The sequence below is a fragment of the Equus przewalskii genome, chromosome 5, assembly GCF_037783145.1.
Source record: "Equus przewalskii isolate Varuska chromosome 5, EquPr2, whole genome shotgun sequence".
Classification (NCBI taxonomy): domain Eukaryota; kingdom Metazoa; phylum Chordata; class Mammalia; order Perissodactyla; family Equidae; genus Equus; species Equus przewalskii.
Genome location: NC_091835.1, coordinates 59,186,609 through 59,204,799, shown reverse-complemented (window position 1 = coordinate 59,204,799; position 18,191 = coordinate 59,186,609). Strand labels below are relative to the sequence as shown.

Sequence of the window (18,191 nt, the reverse complement as noted above, 5' to 3'; positions counted from 1 at the left end):
TTAGACTTGAACTTGTTAGAAGTATCTGTGAAACGTTCACGTGTTTTTCTGCACTAGGAAGTTTGTTGTGCTTGTGTGGAGTATTGGAGAAAGATATTAAAATTTCTCTCAGGTGGCATTAAGCATAAGAGATTTTTAAAAAACTGCAATGATGCTTGTATAGTTCTAAAAGTAAGTAAATGCTTGGTTTTTCCCCAGAAATTAGATTTCTTTTGTGCTCAATGCAGATGGAATCTCTGCTAAGTAATTAACTTGGGCAATTGCAAAAAAGATTTTCCCCAAGTTTATATAATTTGGTGCATTGAGAGAAATCTTTATTTTAATCAGTTATTCATTTTGCCAGCCTTCAGCAGTATACTTAGAAAAATTACAATTTGGTATTACATTTACCTGTGATCTTATAAAAAATGCATGTTTTCATAATATTTAATCTCTTTGAAGTTTTGTTCACAGTCAATTTGAAATACACACATTGTAGTAATCTATTATGCATTTTAAGTATATCAGAATGATTTTTTGTAGTTTGCGTTTTGGTCCAGGTGCTTTGGGAGAATGTCTTCAAGGAATGATTTTTCTCTTGGCAAGAACAGTATCCTTGTCTCAGGTGCTTAGAAAACGATTCTCTCCTGAGGGCATTTTAATATATGTGAAGGTGAAAGGATATTCAAAACAAAACAAAAAAACAAAACCAGTCCTTCTCCATTTTTCCCTGATTTTATGTTGGATTGTCAGAGTGACTCTCTTACTGCTTTCTTAAAGATAGTATAGAAATTTTGATCTTTAAACCACAAATTTGAGTAGTGATGATGGTTGAGAGGTTGGAGGTGATAATGATGTCCATATTGTCCTTGTCTTGGTTCTTTTAATTTTCTTTAAAATGTGTGTTGTCACTGTGCCTGTCTAGAAGCACATTTCCTGCTCTGTAATGAGTATTCCTCTGGCAGAAGTTATCGCATCTAGTGCTAAAGAACAAAGTAAAATGACACTCTACCAATGCTTTTGAAAACCAGAAATCTAGAGTGAGAACTTTGAGGGTAGAGATATGTCTTGCTCATCTCTCTCCTCCCAGATTCTAGCCGCATATTGCTTGAGAAATTTCTGCTAAGTAGATAAATGAATGAATGAAAAAGAGAGATAGCATCTTCTGTTGTCTAGTGTACTGGAATTACTCAGGAAATAATAAGAATTTTAGACAGATTCTTAGTAAGTATTGCTGGACTCTGCAAAATAAAGTAGCAGTGAATAAGAGTGTGTCTTTTTAGGCATTGTTGACATTGTCACCAGATAGTATTTAAAACTGTGACCTCTGGATTTAGTCTGAATTACTTTGACCTTCCACCTATTCCAAAATTCTCAGCCTCTCCTTTTAGTCAAAAAATCAAACAAACGCAGAATACTGATTTTAATTTTTAAATTACTGTATATTTTCTACCTTTCAAAAATCTTATCCCATGTAATTGAATAGTGTTTTACTTCCTTGATTTATGATACCCCAGCTTGTTTACCTTTAAGCTAAACCATGTAGATAATGAGTGCTTCAGTATATAAATTGATGAAAATCATTGGTTTTGCATAATAATTAACATACCAATATGCAATTTAAATTACAGACGAAAATGAAAGTGCCTTAGTTTTCTTGATGCCCAGTTATCGAAATTATTTTTAAATGTAGGTATTGCGACATTATGGTACACTTGTGTATTGTTAAGAAGGAACCTTTTTTCCCCTCTAGATTGCAAACTGTGTGGTTAGTCTGGGTCTGTCTTGTGTCTCATCTAATCATCTAATATATCTCAAAATTTAATATATGGTAGGTATATAGTAGATGCTTAGTAAATAGTTCCTGAGGAATTAAGAAAACACTTAAGTTCCAAAATGTCTGCTTGAATAATTGGAGATGTGAATGAAGATGTTGTACTGTAATGTTGGATACCTGAAGTCATCCAGCATTTTATGTTGTCTGGAATTCTCTCATACTTGGCTGTTTGCATTAAAATGGCAAATTTGTTTTCTTGTCAAGTCTTGCTTGTGATTTGCAGTTTCTAGTTATTTATAACCCAGGTTTTGAGCTATTATATTAATTTTGTTTGTAGGATGCTGTTCTGATGCAATTTTGTGCGAACAAATTGGACAAGAAAGATTTCTTTGGAAAATCAGATCCTTTTCTTGTATTTTATCGAAGTAATGAAGATGGCAGGTAGATATATCTTTTATGCATTTTAACTCTTTGGTAAGGAAGATACTTGAATTATTATTTTTTTCTCAGAGAAGCCCATTAAATTGATAAACAGAGTAGAATAGTTTGGTATTTTAAAATTTTATTTGATTTTACATCTCAATAATAATGTATAACTTTATAAGCATTTTATGTTTTGTTTGATATTTCAAATGAATGATTTTCAGCTTCATAGAAACCGTTCCTCTTTACTTTTCCTAAAATTATAATATTGCTTTAATAGTATGAAGAAATTGTATTTTTGCAGAAAGCTAAAATGCGAAACTGATGTATTTTGTTGTAGAATTGAACTCAAACCACTTTCTTGGATAAAGATATGGATTTTGTGGGTTGCTTTTTATACTACAGGTTTTTTTTTTCAGTAATATCTAAGTCTAACATTATATAAAATTTTTCATTGCATTCTAGTAATTTGGATATTTTTATCAGTCATGGTTACATTGGTTTCTGAATGGTTTGAAATCTTATCCATAGGTTATAGAGCATAATTTAGTACATGTGACTCTACCATTAAATATGTTTTATTATTGTTTTCTGTGATTCTTATTGTACGTCAGTATTCATGGGAAAGTTTAGTGGTTAAACTTATGGGCTAAGGTCCTGTTGCCTATGTTTCCATCATAATACTGCTACATAATAGCTATGGGACCATAGGCAAGTTTTTCTAACCTGTGTGAAACTCAGTTTCCTCATCTGTAAAATGGTCTAATAGTCATAGCTACCTCACAGGGTGTTTGAGAGTACTAAATGAGTTACTGCACAAAAATTATTTAGAAGCTTGCCTAACACATAAGAGGATTAGCTATTATTATTATTATCTTATAGTATAATGTTTCTTTTTTGTTTTCCTTAGCTATGCATAATAAAATATTAGCTAAAGAGGAAATATCATTTGGAGATTAAAAATGAGGGTAATAGAATGAAAAAAATGGTTACTCTGCTACCCTTATAAATGAAACTATACACGTTAATGTTATGTAATATGTGTATAAAATGTTACATAAAAATAGAAAGTTTGCTATTTAAAGTGAATATACTTGGCAGTGTAAAATGATGCTTTACTTAATGTGCAATTTTTGTTGATGCAGCTACTGGGCAACTGTTGGCTATTTTTGTTGTAGTGTCATATTATTGGATTTTACATATTTCCCTTCTATTTTGGTGGTAAAAATGTCAGTAGCTTTGGTATCTGAACACTGATTTTATCCATATGAAAAATATTGGACAGTGAAGAAAATAATATTTGCTACTTATTTCAAAGGTAGAGGAAAACTGAAGAATAATTCAAAATTTGTTGAGTCACAATGCTCTTATTTTCCTCCTGTCTGAACTACTTGTTTCCTGACTTTTCTATTTTTATTCTTATTAATTTTTTTTATTTATTAAGATTAGTTGTACGATTGTAGAATATCACTCTATTACACATTCACTGCTACTGGTGAGAGTTATGTTACAAAAATTTATTATGCTTGTAAATGTGATACTAACTTATGCATTAAATGAAATCTAAATAGTAAGAGAAAAGTACAACTAATCCAAAAATCTCAAATCATTTTAAAACAGCTATTGCTAAAATTTGGTGAGTCTTATTTCAGAAAACTTTCCACTTATATTTACACACAGAAAACTAGTTCACCAGCTAGATCCAAATATATATATTAAGGCACATGTATTAGTGTATTTATATATGTATGTGTGTGTTTTGTTTTGATGAGTTTGAATGAGTGAAAATGCTTTTACTCCTCACTTTTTATCTGTAAGTCTCCATTTGTACCTGCAAAGATTTTAGTTTTATTTTTATCATTTATTTGCTTGTGGAGCTATTTCAAAAATTGCTTGTTGCCTTGTGTGTTTGAGGCTCATTTTATAAGAAAGAGTAAAACTTAATTTCTACCAGAAGCGTTAATAGAAAACCTCAATAATATATGATTATAAATTCATATTTTCTTGCTTTCACATTTAGTTAGTAACACGACCAGATGCATAATAAGGTAATAATTTCCCTTTGGAATAGCTGTTTTTTGGGGTAAATGGCTTCATTTAAAGTATTTTAATACAGGTTATTTAGTAAAATATTTTTCCTGTAATACGTACATACATATGCACTTATATTTATATAGCAATACTTCTGAATGTTGGAGAGCTACATCAGACTGCTGACAGAATTTTCACTAGTTCCACTAGTGCTGGAATTACTAGTGGGATTTTGTGGTCTATATCACATCTAATGCGTTACAAGTGAGAATGATTAATGGAAGACAGATGACTACCTGGCTCATAAATAGCTCACTAAGAAGATGAGTCATTTTCTTAAGACAAGTGTCAAAGTATTGAATTACTGTGGCTATAACAGGGGTATAACAGAAGTTTTGACTTAATCATAAACAAAGAGATTGTTGAGCATGTTGGTTTGAAGATGGTCGGTTGGTTTGTGTGTGTGTGTGTGTGTGTGTCTCTCTCTCTTTGTCTTTCTATCTAGAGATTATCTATCTAGCTGTCTATCTGTATCTATCACCATACCAAAGACTTTCTATATATTAGAATATGATACCAGAGAAGAAAAGCAAGCCCATTTGTAGATCTTTAAGAATGTAAAGTATTATATTATGAAAGAGTCAGATGCCTGTTTTTAAAACAAAATATGTAATTTTGTCCCTATGAATTTTTCTTAACCATTTTTGTGTACATTTGCCTTTTCTCATTTGATTTGCTGTTTTTTCCCTGCTGACTTCTCCCTTATCCTCTTGGCTTTTCTTGCCTCTACTTTAGATATCTTGATGTCCTTTTCCAGTCTTCTCTTTCTGTCTTTTCTTTTCATGCCTTTTGCCCCCAGTGGTTCGTAATTGCTTCAGGCGAGTCAATTCTGAGCACATTTGACCACAGATACGTTTTCTTGAGCTCTGTCAACTTAGTAACAGGAGTTTCTTTAGATGGGTGATGATACTCCAGGAAGGGAATGGCACTAATGCCATTAGTCTTGTAATGAATACTTGATCCCTTTATGTGACATTTCTATTTGATCTCTTAATAGAAACAAACTCTTCTTGCCTGAGAGGAGGAAAATGGACTCGAAAGCTTTTCAAAATGAGAATATTTTCTCGTAGTGATTAGGTGCAGCGTGTCACTATGGTAATTATGTAATATTCTCACGTTCAGGATTGTTAGAGAGTTCCTGCGTCTGGAACACTTCATGACTAAGGTCTTGATGAGGGCTGGGTTTAGTTATTGTTCTAACCAAGAGCATTATGAATGTTTTATAGCTCACGAACTGCTGCATAAATTTACGTTAGGCAGGAACATTTCCAGGACCTGATTGGTGTCTAGAGATTGAATGTTTTGTTGGAAACAACACTGGAATTTGAATTAGAAAGCTAAGTCTAAAGCTCTGTGGATTCTACCCCTTAATGCGTATTCTTGAATTGCTATCTTCCTTCCCTGCAGGAATTCTTTATATATATATATATATATATATATATATATATCTAGCCAACAGTTTAGATAAACAAAGAACCATACACTGAGTGATCTCACTTATAAATTCATGATGTTAATCTTAAATGGGCCCTTGGGGATCCCCAGGAATCCTACTCCTTTTCCTCAATCCATCAACTTTTCCTCCCTCCCAGACACTTGAGTACTTCTCTCCTTTTCCTTCTTTGCTGATGATCATGCTTTGTAATTCACAAGAAAATGGAAACAATTGGAGAACTTTCTCATGGCTCATCATAACATTTACCCATGTACTCTGCCTTCACGAATTTTCCTGCCAAATGACTATCTTTGCTCCCAGGGCCAACTTCTCCGTTGATGCCCTGGATCCCATTCACTTTCATCTTCTAAGGACATTGCTCCAGGCTTTCTCCCCTTACTCTCACACATCACAAATTGTTTCCTCTCTGTTGGATCTTTTCCTTTGGCATGCAACCTTACTGTTATTTCTTCCATCTTGGAAAAAAACGAAAAAGTAACAAAACTTTTTTCACTTGACTAATCTTTTTGCTTGACTAATCTTTCTCCTTAAGCGACTCCCAATTTCTCTCCTTATCTTTACAGCTAAACTTCTCAAAAATGTTGTTTATACACTCTCCCTCAGTTTCTCTTCTCTTTCTTAAACCCATTTCAGTGAGGTTTTTGTCCCCAACACTCCAACAAAACTGCTCTTCTCAGGGTTACCGATGACCTTCATATTCTTTGTGACTCATGGATATTTTTCACTTTATCAATATGTCATCACAATTTTTATAGAGATTATTTACGAAGCATCTTTAGGATTTATTGAATTTGCAGAAGATCGTTTTTGGTAAACTTATTACAAAATCTCATTGCTTTATATTACAGCGAGCTAATCTTTAAAGTTTTAAAACCAGAAACTTCATCTTATTAAATGATATAGCAGCAATAGAGGGACTGACGACATTTATTCTGTACAAAAAAAGAGAAGAATGACTTCTGAAACAATATTTCATAATTGAATCATGAGCATAACTGGAAACCTTTTTTTTTTCAGCTTTACAATTTGTCATAAAACAGAAGTTGTCAAAAACACTCTAAATCCTGTATGGCAAGCATTCAAGATCTCAGTCAGAGCATTGTGTAATGGTGATTATGACAGGTAAAATAAATGGGACCTTTTCTGAGAGTTTTGAATATGCACTGTATCCCATATTCATCGTATCCAATAATCTAAGTGGAACTTTTTTTTATTAAAGTAGCTTCTTTACCTGTGTAAATATGTATTTACAAAAACATGGATGATTTATTCAGAATTTAAAAAATAACTTTGTTTTTAATCCCTGATGATTTGGGGAAGAGGGATAATTTAGCTAATTAAAATTTGGTTAAACTGACTGATTTTACAAGAACTAAAATGTGCAAGGTGCTAAAAGTATGTTGGATATTAGTTTATCTTAACATATTATTCAAAAATCATTCCAGGATTTTTGTGGCTTCAAGGTTTTCATTTGGTGTTAGCTTTCTAGAGGGGAATAAGTAAATATATAACAGATAGATGACCTTGACCATTAATGCCATCAACCCTGACATACTCTTGAAAATGCTATTGGCATCATTGCTCTCATGGTTACTGAATCATGAAAGTTCTAGAGATGTGAAACAGGGAGATTCTAGTGTTTTACACGTAGGTGGGTGAGTTGGCCCTGAAGATATTCCCACAAAATACCTGAAAATTTCTTAATATCAAAGTTTTTTCCTTTTTCTTATGAAAGTTTATCATAAGGTTATAATTAAAAACCCCTACACACCCCAAAAGAAAAACAAATATGTAGAAAGTAAAAACACAATCTCTTTGTTATTTTATTTATTTTGTTACTTGTATGTTAGAAAAGTGTGAATTTATTCTGTGTACTAATATCATAGAAGGAACTATTGATTGCCAATATGTCATTAAATTTACTTTAAAATTTATCTTGCCACTTGACTGTCAGTTTATTCATTTCAAAAGACCATAACTTTACTTAACTGGACTCATTCTTTTTCTAAGAAAGTCGTTCTTATAATGTGGTTCCTGATTAGCAGCATCAGCATCACCTGGTTAACCTTGTTGAAATTCAGATTCTTAGGCCCCAAGCAGGCCGACTGAACCAGGAACTCTGGGCATGAAGTCCAACAGCCTGTGTTTTGACAAGCCCTCCATGTAATTCTGATGCTGAGTCTGGGAAATCCTGCTCTAACAGAATGGTTTTCAAGAGAAGTAGTTGCATAGCTCCCTATTGAGGAGCTCCGTCAAACCCCACAGGCTTCTCCCATAATCTTTCCCTACTCCCTTTAAAGAATCAATCCAGATTTTGGAAACGTATTTTAAGATAAATTGAAATATGGTAATAAAATTAGCAAAATTAACTTCAAACTATTTTGTAAACCTATGAGCATACAGTATTTTATCTAAGAAAATCTGCAACTTATTTTTGAATTCTCAATCATATGTTATTTTGACCTTACTGAGTGACTTTACTCTGTGTGTGTTTTCCCCGTGGACAGAACAATCAAAGTGGAGGTGTACGACTGGGATCGAGATGGGAGGTAAGACGTTGTCTTTTCTTTTATTCTTGTTCTTGAAACTTACTCTGCTTTAAGAAGCAAGTATACTGAAATGACCACATTTTTTAATTTTAATGTTCAGGGTGCAAATTTTGTCTTATTTTTTCAAATGTTACTGAGGAGTTTCCATGACATTTTAAGAATGAATGTAATTTTCTCAACTTGGAGAATTAAATAGAGGTCTTCCTCATTTCCAGTAACATAGTCAACATTTTCAGGCTGGACCTGATGATTTCTCATTATGTACAGCTTAAGGTGTCTTGTTTCATAGCTGTAGAGTAGTGATTCTCAAATTTCTGTATCACATCCTTTCAAAGATTCCTATAACCTGGCTATCCAATATGATTCATGGGAATACTACTGAGTACCCCACCACCAAAAAAAAAAAAAAAGAAAGACGCTTCACAAACAAATAAGGAAACAAAACTCTAGAATTATGTCTGGTGATTTCCAATACAAATAGTCGTTCTGAGCTCCAAAATCATGGTCTCCCTCTGTATCTCACGGCAGATGTTAAAGACTGAAAGAGAGGGAGCATGCTGCTTTTCATTTTTCTTCTTTAAGTATTTTTCCACTGTTCCTACTGTTTTAAGTAGGATTGATATTGAGGTGTTTTTAAATGATGTCAAGCTAAGGGACCCACAAATGTTCAAATCTCGCCTTGCCCTAGATAACTGCCTCTCCGGGTGGTTCCTGAAGACACTGATTACAGAGGCCAAAGGACAATGACGAGCGGGAAAGCAAAGGGCACCCAGTTTTACTTGCCTAATGCCCTGTACTTCAGTGAGCTCAGAGCTCACTGGTAAATGGAGCTGAAGCAGGAGGTTAAAGCTCAAGATCTTGGCAAGCCTGGCCGTGCTCTCTGTGTTTTGTGTAAGCCAGCAGCCAAGCTCGAAGGGATGAGAGTGTCTGGATACCTGAGCACTCCTGTTAATGCAGAAACAAGTTTGATCAAGAAGCCTGGCCTGTCCCAAGGGGGCAGCACCCCTCATCCCTTCTGCTACGTGGGTAGGCTGATGCCTAATTGGAAAGCCACACACAACCACGTATATGACTTTTGCCCATAGGCTCATTTGCACACATGGTCCAGTAGGTATCCTGAAATTTGACCCAATTAGTGTTTTCTCCTTTTCAAGGAGTGATAAGGGGGATGGAAAAAGAGGTAGAGATATTTATTACTCCACATGTCAGCTATCACCAAATAACTGATTTCAATTTTCAGGTTATATCGCAAACATGCTGGTGCTAAAGCATCCTAACACTGTTGGAAGTTTATTCTTAAAGACAATCTGTATTATCACTGAGCTTTACATTTCTGCCAGGTTATTCATTTAATTAATTTTTTATTTAGATTTCCTTTCCAAGAATTCTGCATGCACTCTGGAGAAATCTCAGTAGAAAACCTTATGTTTTCCCACAGGGACTTACGCTCCATTGCTTCGTTAAACTTTATTCACTGAGGAAATGAGTTTTGCTCCTCAGAATAAATAGAAAAAAAAATAATGCCAATCTGAGTAAAGCAGGACTTTGCGCCCTGTATCATTTACCCTGTTTTAAATTTTAATTGAGAATGGGCAGAAGTGGTGACCTTTCCCTAGTAATTTCAGGAAATTAGGGAAAGGCTTTTAATTTGGCCACTTAGAAATGAGGGGTGTAAATTTAGGTTTCATTTATATCCATGACCATTTTATCCCAAATTTTTGGAAATTTTAGATATTTTATTGTCTTGTTCGGAAGGTGAGTTTTACTGTTGGCTGCAGTCTACTTCTGAGCCACAAAAACTTTGAATAGCTTTGGGGATCAGAATTACTTTGGCATTTAATTATCCTTTTCTTTGATGTTGGAGTTTTGTGCATTCCTATCCGGGATATAGTTTATTCACTGTTTCCAGTGTGCCAGGTATTCTCTAAGCATTTTTCATGTTATTTCTCATTTAACTTTCACAATAAGAGATAGGTACTGTATTAATATCATTTTACAGATAAAGAAACCAAGGCAAAGAAATAACATGCCTAAGGTCACACAGCTAATAAATGGTGGAGCCAGGACCGGAACCCTGGTAGTGTGCTTCCAACAGTGTGCTCGTAACTTCATTGTTTTATTGTTGTTAGTGCTGTCGGGTCGATCCTCACCCCTAGGCACCCTGTGTACAGCACAATGAACCCTGCCCAGTCCTTTTGTGCCATCCTCTCACCTACCGGCGCTACATCAGACAATGCTCTGCTGCTATTCATAGGTTTTCATGGCCCATTTTTTCTGAAGTAAGTGACCAGGTCTTTCTTCCTAGTTTTAGTCTGCAAGCTCTGCTGAAACCTGTCCACCATGGGCAACCCTGCTGCTATTTGAAATACTGGTGGCATAGCTTTCAGCATCACAGCAATATGCAGCTGCCACAGCATGACAGCCAACAGATGGGTGGTGTGGTTCCCTGACCAGGAAATGAACTTGGGCTGCAGCAGTGAGAGCGCCAAATCTAAACCGCTAGACGACCAGGGCTGGCTCATAACTAATCACTACATTGCTGTAGCAGTATAATTGTAAATTCTGGCATTTAAATAAAAGCCTTCAACCTGGACATTAGTCTCTTACTCTATGATTCTTTGGTAATTAAGAAGAATGCAAGGGCTACTTAAGAAACCTTTTAGCAGAAGTATGTTATTACCTGAGATTTTATATTATCTGCAAAAGTGGATGAAGCATCCCTAAGTAGCAAGACTTATGTAACACAAAGTTAGGTAGAGAGAAATGAGTATTATAGATTAAAAAAAAATCCTAATGGACATCAAAAGGGACAATGAAATGTATAAAAGAGCTGTATTAGATTATGAGAATGAGAGCTAGCATGAGAGCAAGAGAAAGTGAAAGAGAGTAGAGATAGAAAAAGAGAGAGAGAGAGTCAAGGAAAGGTTCTTTAGGAAATGTAGTTAAAAGAAGTGACGGATTCGAGTCGCTAGATTGGGGAGATTTTTTTCAATAAAAAATGATGATTTCCTTTGAGATACCAATTTCAAAGGAAAGAAAATATTTAGATATTGAGATTTTGTCAGCTCATGTTGTCCTGGATCATCAACTGTTTGGGAGGGAAGGTTGTTGTTGGTGGATCCAATGATGATGTATTTTTAAATTTCACTTTAATATACCATCATTAACAGCATATTCAAAAGAAGCTTGAGTAGTTCAAGACTGTTTCACAATAAAAGGGATGAAGCTGGGAGGGGAAAAATGGTTAGGGGGAACTTTAAATATTCCCTAGAAATGAATTAGATGATTACTACAATAGTTGGGTGAATGTATTGTAATTTTATAAGTGGTCTAATAACTTTTTAATGTTGGGGTAAAATGTTCTTTCTTTAATCCAAAATATAGATCTATATTTTAATATAAAAAATTTCAGTGTGTAATTCTATATAATCCACGTGCACTAAAGCAGCCTTTTTCAATGTTTGCAAAATTATCATGTTAAAATCATAATTAAATAATTCTTGATAACTCTTTCAACTAAATAATATTATTTATGAAATTTGAAAGGCGTATTAGTCTCCAATAAAAACGACGCATTAAAGCTATAAAATCCAGATATTAGTTTTATAATGCAATAATAATAGTCACTTGGTGGGTTGTTATACAAGTTGATATTCCAGCTTGTGGTTATGCGTGGTTTAATAACATATGGTTCTTATATTTTTACATATACTTTTCTTTATCTGACATAATTTCCTAAGGTAGTTGTTTTTCCCTTAAATCAGAGTGAACATGATATGACACTCCTTATATTTCATGATACAATGTAATCATCAGCAGAAACTGTTTTCTATTTCTTGTTTGTCCTCCTGTCATCTTTAATGTTTGTCGTAAATCCTGTATATGTATCATTTTTTGAATTCCATATCTAGATTGAGAACTTTTGATTCCTCTTTTTAGAAAAGATGATTTTCTCAGTGGATTCCCTCCCCTTTTTTTGACAACTAGACTGGCATTGTCCAATAGAAATACAATGTGAGTCCCATATGTAATTTAAAATTTTCTAGTGATAACATTAAAAAGCAAGAATAAACCAGTGAAATTGATTAATAATATTTTTTACTTAATCTTATATACATAAAATGTCATGTTAATATGGAATCAACATAAAAATTATTAATGAGAAACTTTACATTTTTATATAAATGTAAGAAAAAAATGTAAAGACCAAGTCTTTGAAATCTGGTATATATTTTATGCTTACAATACATCTCAATTGAGACTGGCTACATTTCAAGTGCCCTGTAGCAAAGCCTGGTTGGTGGTTACCATATTGGGCAGCACCATGTAGAGGTTAATGAAGTTCATATAATATCACCATAAGTAACTTGGTATCACTTATTTGTTTTATTTTTAAATCAGTTTTATTTGTCTGCATTTATTAGAAGTTTGGAATTGCCCCGTTATAAAGTGGGGAAAAACTGGTCAGACATCTGTATTATTTTGTGTGTAAATTTAACCATAGGAAATCAATAAAGTAATCTGATCTGTCAATCTAGAGAGACTATTTCAGTCAAAAATTCCAGTGAAAAATGCTTGACAGGATTACTTGTTTACAATTGAGATGATAATGATACTCAGATTAGGAACTTCAGGAAGTAGTGTGATCTTGGGTCAGAAATCTGACAGTATATTTGACTCAATTCATCAACTTGAAATTAACTCTGTAATGAACATCTCGTGCGTCTAGGAGGCATATAAAAATGTGGTAATACTGTTGGGCAAGTAAGCAGTTGACATTAAAATGGGTATCCTGAGCTAATCCAAGATAGAAGAAATATAGTCATTTGTCCTTTTTGATCTAAACACATTGGCAATGGATGGTCTGAGAGTGCAGGGCCTTGCTTGACCTTGATATGAATAGTCAGTTTAAAGGTACTTAATTTTCAACTAGTTAAATCACTTTATCAAAATCATCCCCCTAATTTCCACCATTTCTTCAAGGGACATGAAGGAAGAATATTAAAACCTCATTCTAACAATTGAAAAGCTGAAGTGCTGAGAAACTGACTTGTCTGGGTTACAAAGCAATCAGTAGTGGTATCTTGGAAAAGCTTCAATTGCTTGCAGTCGCTTCAGCTGACTTTGTAGCTTAAGTTAAAATTCAGGGAGCATTAGCGGAACAGTTCTGCATTAAAACCATGTGACTCTCATGTGGGACTGATTGTAAATGGGCCACCAAGTAGATCGCTGTCTCCCAGAAAATGATGATTTGATGAAAAGACTGAGCTAGTGAACTGCCAATCATAAAATTCACCGTTTGAAGTCTGCTGAACAGGGAGAGTAAAAGTTCGTTATTACCAGTCTGCGTTTTTTCAAATGTAGTCATTTTAAATAAGGATACTTATTATAAGTAAGTGCAAACATCCTTTAACTGTGGAATGCTATACAAATGCTATTATTTTCTAGTATGTTACCTTTGAAGACAATATTTGATAATGCATTTGATGTCTTCCTTCTCTGATTATGTGTCATCATGGTGTGAAATAAGTGATTCTTGGTCCAGTGCTTTACTTGAGAACTTTCTTGTAAGTTGTCAAAGACATTATAACTCATTTAGGAGGAGCATGTGTGTAAACCTTTTATATTTTACTCATTTATTTTAAATTTCCTCACTTATTCTAATTAATCTTTCTCTAACAATCGCTGTCTGTTTGCTTGCGGTTAACCCTGAATGTCCAAAATGTAGACACGGTAGAAAAGATTTAGCCTTTGCTTGTTCCACTACCTGTCACTTCTTTGAGACTTTTAGAAAAGGTTGATAAACAGAATTTCATAATCTACTTATTATTTACTGACATACTATTTTTTCTTCCACCTACTATAAATTTAGGTATTAATTTTTTTCACATGTAGCTTGTAGGGTTTTTTTGTCCCTTTTTCCCTTCAATCTATAATTCTTGCCCTCATGAGAGACTGATTTAATTATGTATATATTCGATACTTAAAGTGGTAATCAATTTTTTTACTTCTGCATGTCTTTATTTGTGGAATTCCAATAGAAATTCTGTAGTTTTGGAGGAAATTATCATTGAGAATTTATTATGTGCCAAACAGTTTGCAGGTGATGTGTCTTACCAAAAAACTCCAATCATTGTAACAACAATATTTTAATTTTCCTTAATATTTTTTTATATCCTTCTGCTTACCTTGAATGATTTTGCATTCTTTCAGATCTATATTTCAAGGAAAAAAGCTTTCTCGCATCTTCATTAAAATTTTAAGGAAAATTATGTAAACCTTTCATACTGGCCCTTTACTAAAAGATATTTGCAGGATCGACTTTTGGGAAGTAGCATTCTAGCCAATTTTGACCAACTGGCATTCCAGAGATTGCCCCCTACTCTTCCCTCACCATGGATTTGCTTAGATAGCCTCAAAACTTTGAAAGCCCTTCTGTGTTCATTTTTGCCTCTTGTTTTTCTGTTCTGGCCCAATTTAAATGCTATCAGTTATCTGAAAGTTTTCCTTATACATCTAAATTCATTTAATCCCTCTCTCCTGTGTGTTGTGTTTACCCTTTAGGAATGTTTATTAGCATATCTAACCTATGTGACTTATATTGTTTGTTTCTGCTTTATCTTTTTTTTTTAATTTTATTGAGGAAGATTAGCCCTGAGCTTAACCGCTGCACCACCAGGCCAGCCCCTCTGCTTTATCTTTAATATTAAGTTGTAAACTCCCTGAGGGTTAAGGACTGTGTTTTGTCTTATTCCTCACAGTGTAGATTACAGGGACTTTACGGTAGTAGCTTCTTGCTGTGTTATTTCAATATTACAGGAGAGATTATTTGAAATGACTCTGTCGTCTTTCTAGTGAGCACTCAATCCTCCATCATTGCTTGTTATTTGTCTCCTCATTTCCACCCTTTACTTGAAATTGTGGAATTACCTTGAATAGTATTCGAGCTTTGATTTCTCTAGTGAGCCTTCAGGCAGTAATTAATTCAGCTGTCATTTTCTGTCTTTTTTTTTTTTTTTTACCACTTGCAGACATCTTAGATTTTATATTCATGTAGCTATGATCTTCTTGTCATACAGATTAATTATTTTTTCTGCTTTATTCTGTGTTCAAATACTGATGATTCTAACTCAACAGCAGAATTATCAAATTCAAATCAACAAATGCATTTGCATCGTAAATTTTGATTTTTGGTCACTGTACTGAAAATAGTTTTTACAATGTGGCTTAGGGAAAGAGAAAAGAAGATAGAGCTAAAGAAAGCCTGAATCATAGTAAGGGAAGAAACAGAATTTACAGAGTTTACATAGTCATAGAAATAGAAGCAAGGGAACTTAGAGAAAGCACTGTCGAGAATAGGACAAAATCTTCTAGCGAGCTCTGCAATGAGGGCAAATGGGTGGAGCTGAGGTTTTATAAATGTGTCAGAAAAGATGTGGGTTATAAGTCCACCTTTCCAAAATAAATCACTTTATATCTCCAGTGTCACCATTGCTGAATTAGAGTTCACTCCTTGGCATAGAAAAAGAACTCGAGTTATCTGAATATGTTACTTTTCAATTTGGTCTGCAGACGTAATTTAGTATTAAAATCTGTCGCTCTCAGAACCCAACATTCTACAGTAACTCAGGTTGAGACCGAGCAGGGAAGTAGGCTGTTTGTTCAAGAGCAATGAAGCTTCTACTTTACAATAAGAATAGGAAGAATGATAAATTGGGAAATAACCACTTGAGCGTTTTGTATGATTTGAAATAATTTATGTAAAAGATTCAAACTAACCTAAGAATTAATCAAAACTCACACCATTGACCAAAATAATTTCCATGTAAATGGAGAAAATAAAACTCAAAGAAAAGAAAATAGAAGACTATGAAATAATCTCTGAACTTGGAAGGGATTTCTAAACATAATAAGAGATGGAGCTAAAGGATCTATTTTTAAAATAAATTTTGTAAGTCAATTATAATGTAAAATAGAAAAGTGCACAAATCATAAATATGCAGCTCAGTGCATTTTAGCAAATTGAATATACCACGTACATTCAGCACACACGCAGCTTTATGAGCACTGCAGGAGCCATTCTCTTTCCTCTCTCGTTCGTTATTTCCCCTCCTGCGAAGGAACCACTTTCCTGACTTTTATCATCAGAGTTTGGTGTTGCCTGTTTTTGAATTTTATGTAAACGGAATCGCATAGTAGGTACTTTTTGGTGTCTGGCTTTCCTTAACATTGTTTGTGAGATCTGTTCCTGTTGTTACATGTGATTTGTTCATATCAATTTCTTTAGTGTGTTCTGCTGATGAATAAGCTATGATCTATCTATTCCTTCTACTATTGATGGATATTTGTTTTTTTTCCCCTATTATTATTATGATTAATGCTACATGGAAGTATCTGTGTATGTCTTCTGGTTATATATGGTAAAATTCATTCTAATTGGATATATACCTAGAAGCAGGTCATGGATGTGCATAGGTTTAGTTTTAGTAGATACTGACAAACACTTTCCCAACGTGATTTTGCCAATTTACCGTACTACCAGGACTGTATGAGAGTTCTAGTTACTCTATATTCTTGCCAACATTTGGATCCAATTTTTAAATTTTAACCATTCTTGTGGGTAGCTCATTGTGTATATCTATCTCATTTTGTATATCCCTCATGACCAATCAGGTTGAACCTCTTTCATAAGTTTATTGGCCATTTGCTGAAGTCCATAGATTTAAATACTTTAGATATATAGATTTTACATACATTAAAGCTTTGTAGATAAAAATATCATATATTTAAAAGGTAAAAGAATATTGGAAAGTAAATGGCTATATAGATACTAAAAATAAGATTTCTGTGGTATATAAAGAGCTCTAGTATAATAATAAGAATGTCCACATCCAATTACAAAGGTGCAAAGACTTTAGCAATTTACCGAAGAAACCCAAATGGTGAAAAAATGTGAAAAAATTCAAGTTTATTAGTAATCAACAAAAAAACAGGTAAAAATTAAAACATACAGCTTTATATATAACAAATAACATATGACTTTTTAAACTAAATGGCAAGTATTTTAAAATATATAAATCAGTGCTGTTCAGAGTGAATTGAGGTAGTTATTTTCATATTTTTAAGGGATTATAAATGAATACAAATTTGGGGAAACCAATTTGGTTATATGTATTAATATCCTTTAAAATACCTCTATGATTTTTATCTACTAATTTCACTCCCAAGAACCTGTTCTAGGGGCCAGCCCAGTGGCGCAGAGGTTAAGTTCGCACATTTTGCTTCCGAGGCCCAGGGTTCACCAGTTCGGATCCCGGGTGCAGACCTACACACTGCTTGTCAAGCCATCTGTGACAGGCATCCCATATATAAAGTAGAGGACAATGGGTGTGGATGTTAGCTCAGGGTCAGTCTTCCTCAGCAAAAAGAGGAGGATTGGTGGCAGATATTAGCTCAGGGCTAATCTTTCTCAAAAAAAATAATAAAATAAAATTTAAAAAATAATCTATTCTAAGGTAATTATCAGAAAACTGAAAAAGAAGATTTATACTAAAAATTTATGATAGAGCAACATAAATTAATTTCCAAATTAAAATGTGAAACATCTATCACAAACAATATTATATGTCTATAATAACATCGTTCTCTGGGAATGCTTAATTATTTGGGGATATGCTTTTAATAAAATGACAAGTGAAAAATTCAGAGTGCTTTATGTCAGTACTACCCAATAGAAATTTTATATGAGTCACATACTTGTGGAAGCCACATTAAAAAAGTAAAGAATCAGGTGAAATTAATTTTAGTAATATATTTTACTTAAATCAATATAGCTGAAATATTACTATTTCAACATGATTGATATAATGATTATTAACAAGATATTTTGTTTTTTAATGTACTGAGTCTTTGAAAT

General features: G+C 33.6%; 1 protein-coding gene across 1 annotated transcript in view; it reads left to right on the top strand.

Moving 5' to 3' along the window:
• CPNE8 (copine 8) overlaps nt 1–18,191 on the top strand; it is a 209,178-nt gene that overhangs the window by 104,728 nt on the left and 86,259 nt on the right. Inside the window, exons 8-10 of the mRNA XM_008520156.2 lie at nt 2,094–2,197; nt 6,744–6,848; nt 8,234–8,275. Of these exons, the coding sequence (XP_008518378.1) occupies nt 2,094–2,197; nt 6,744–6,848; nt 8,234–8,275 (251 nt within the window). The remainder of the gene's footprint in view (nt 1–2,093; nt 2,198–6,743; nt 6,849–8,233; nt 8,276–18,191) is intronic.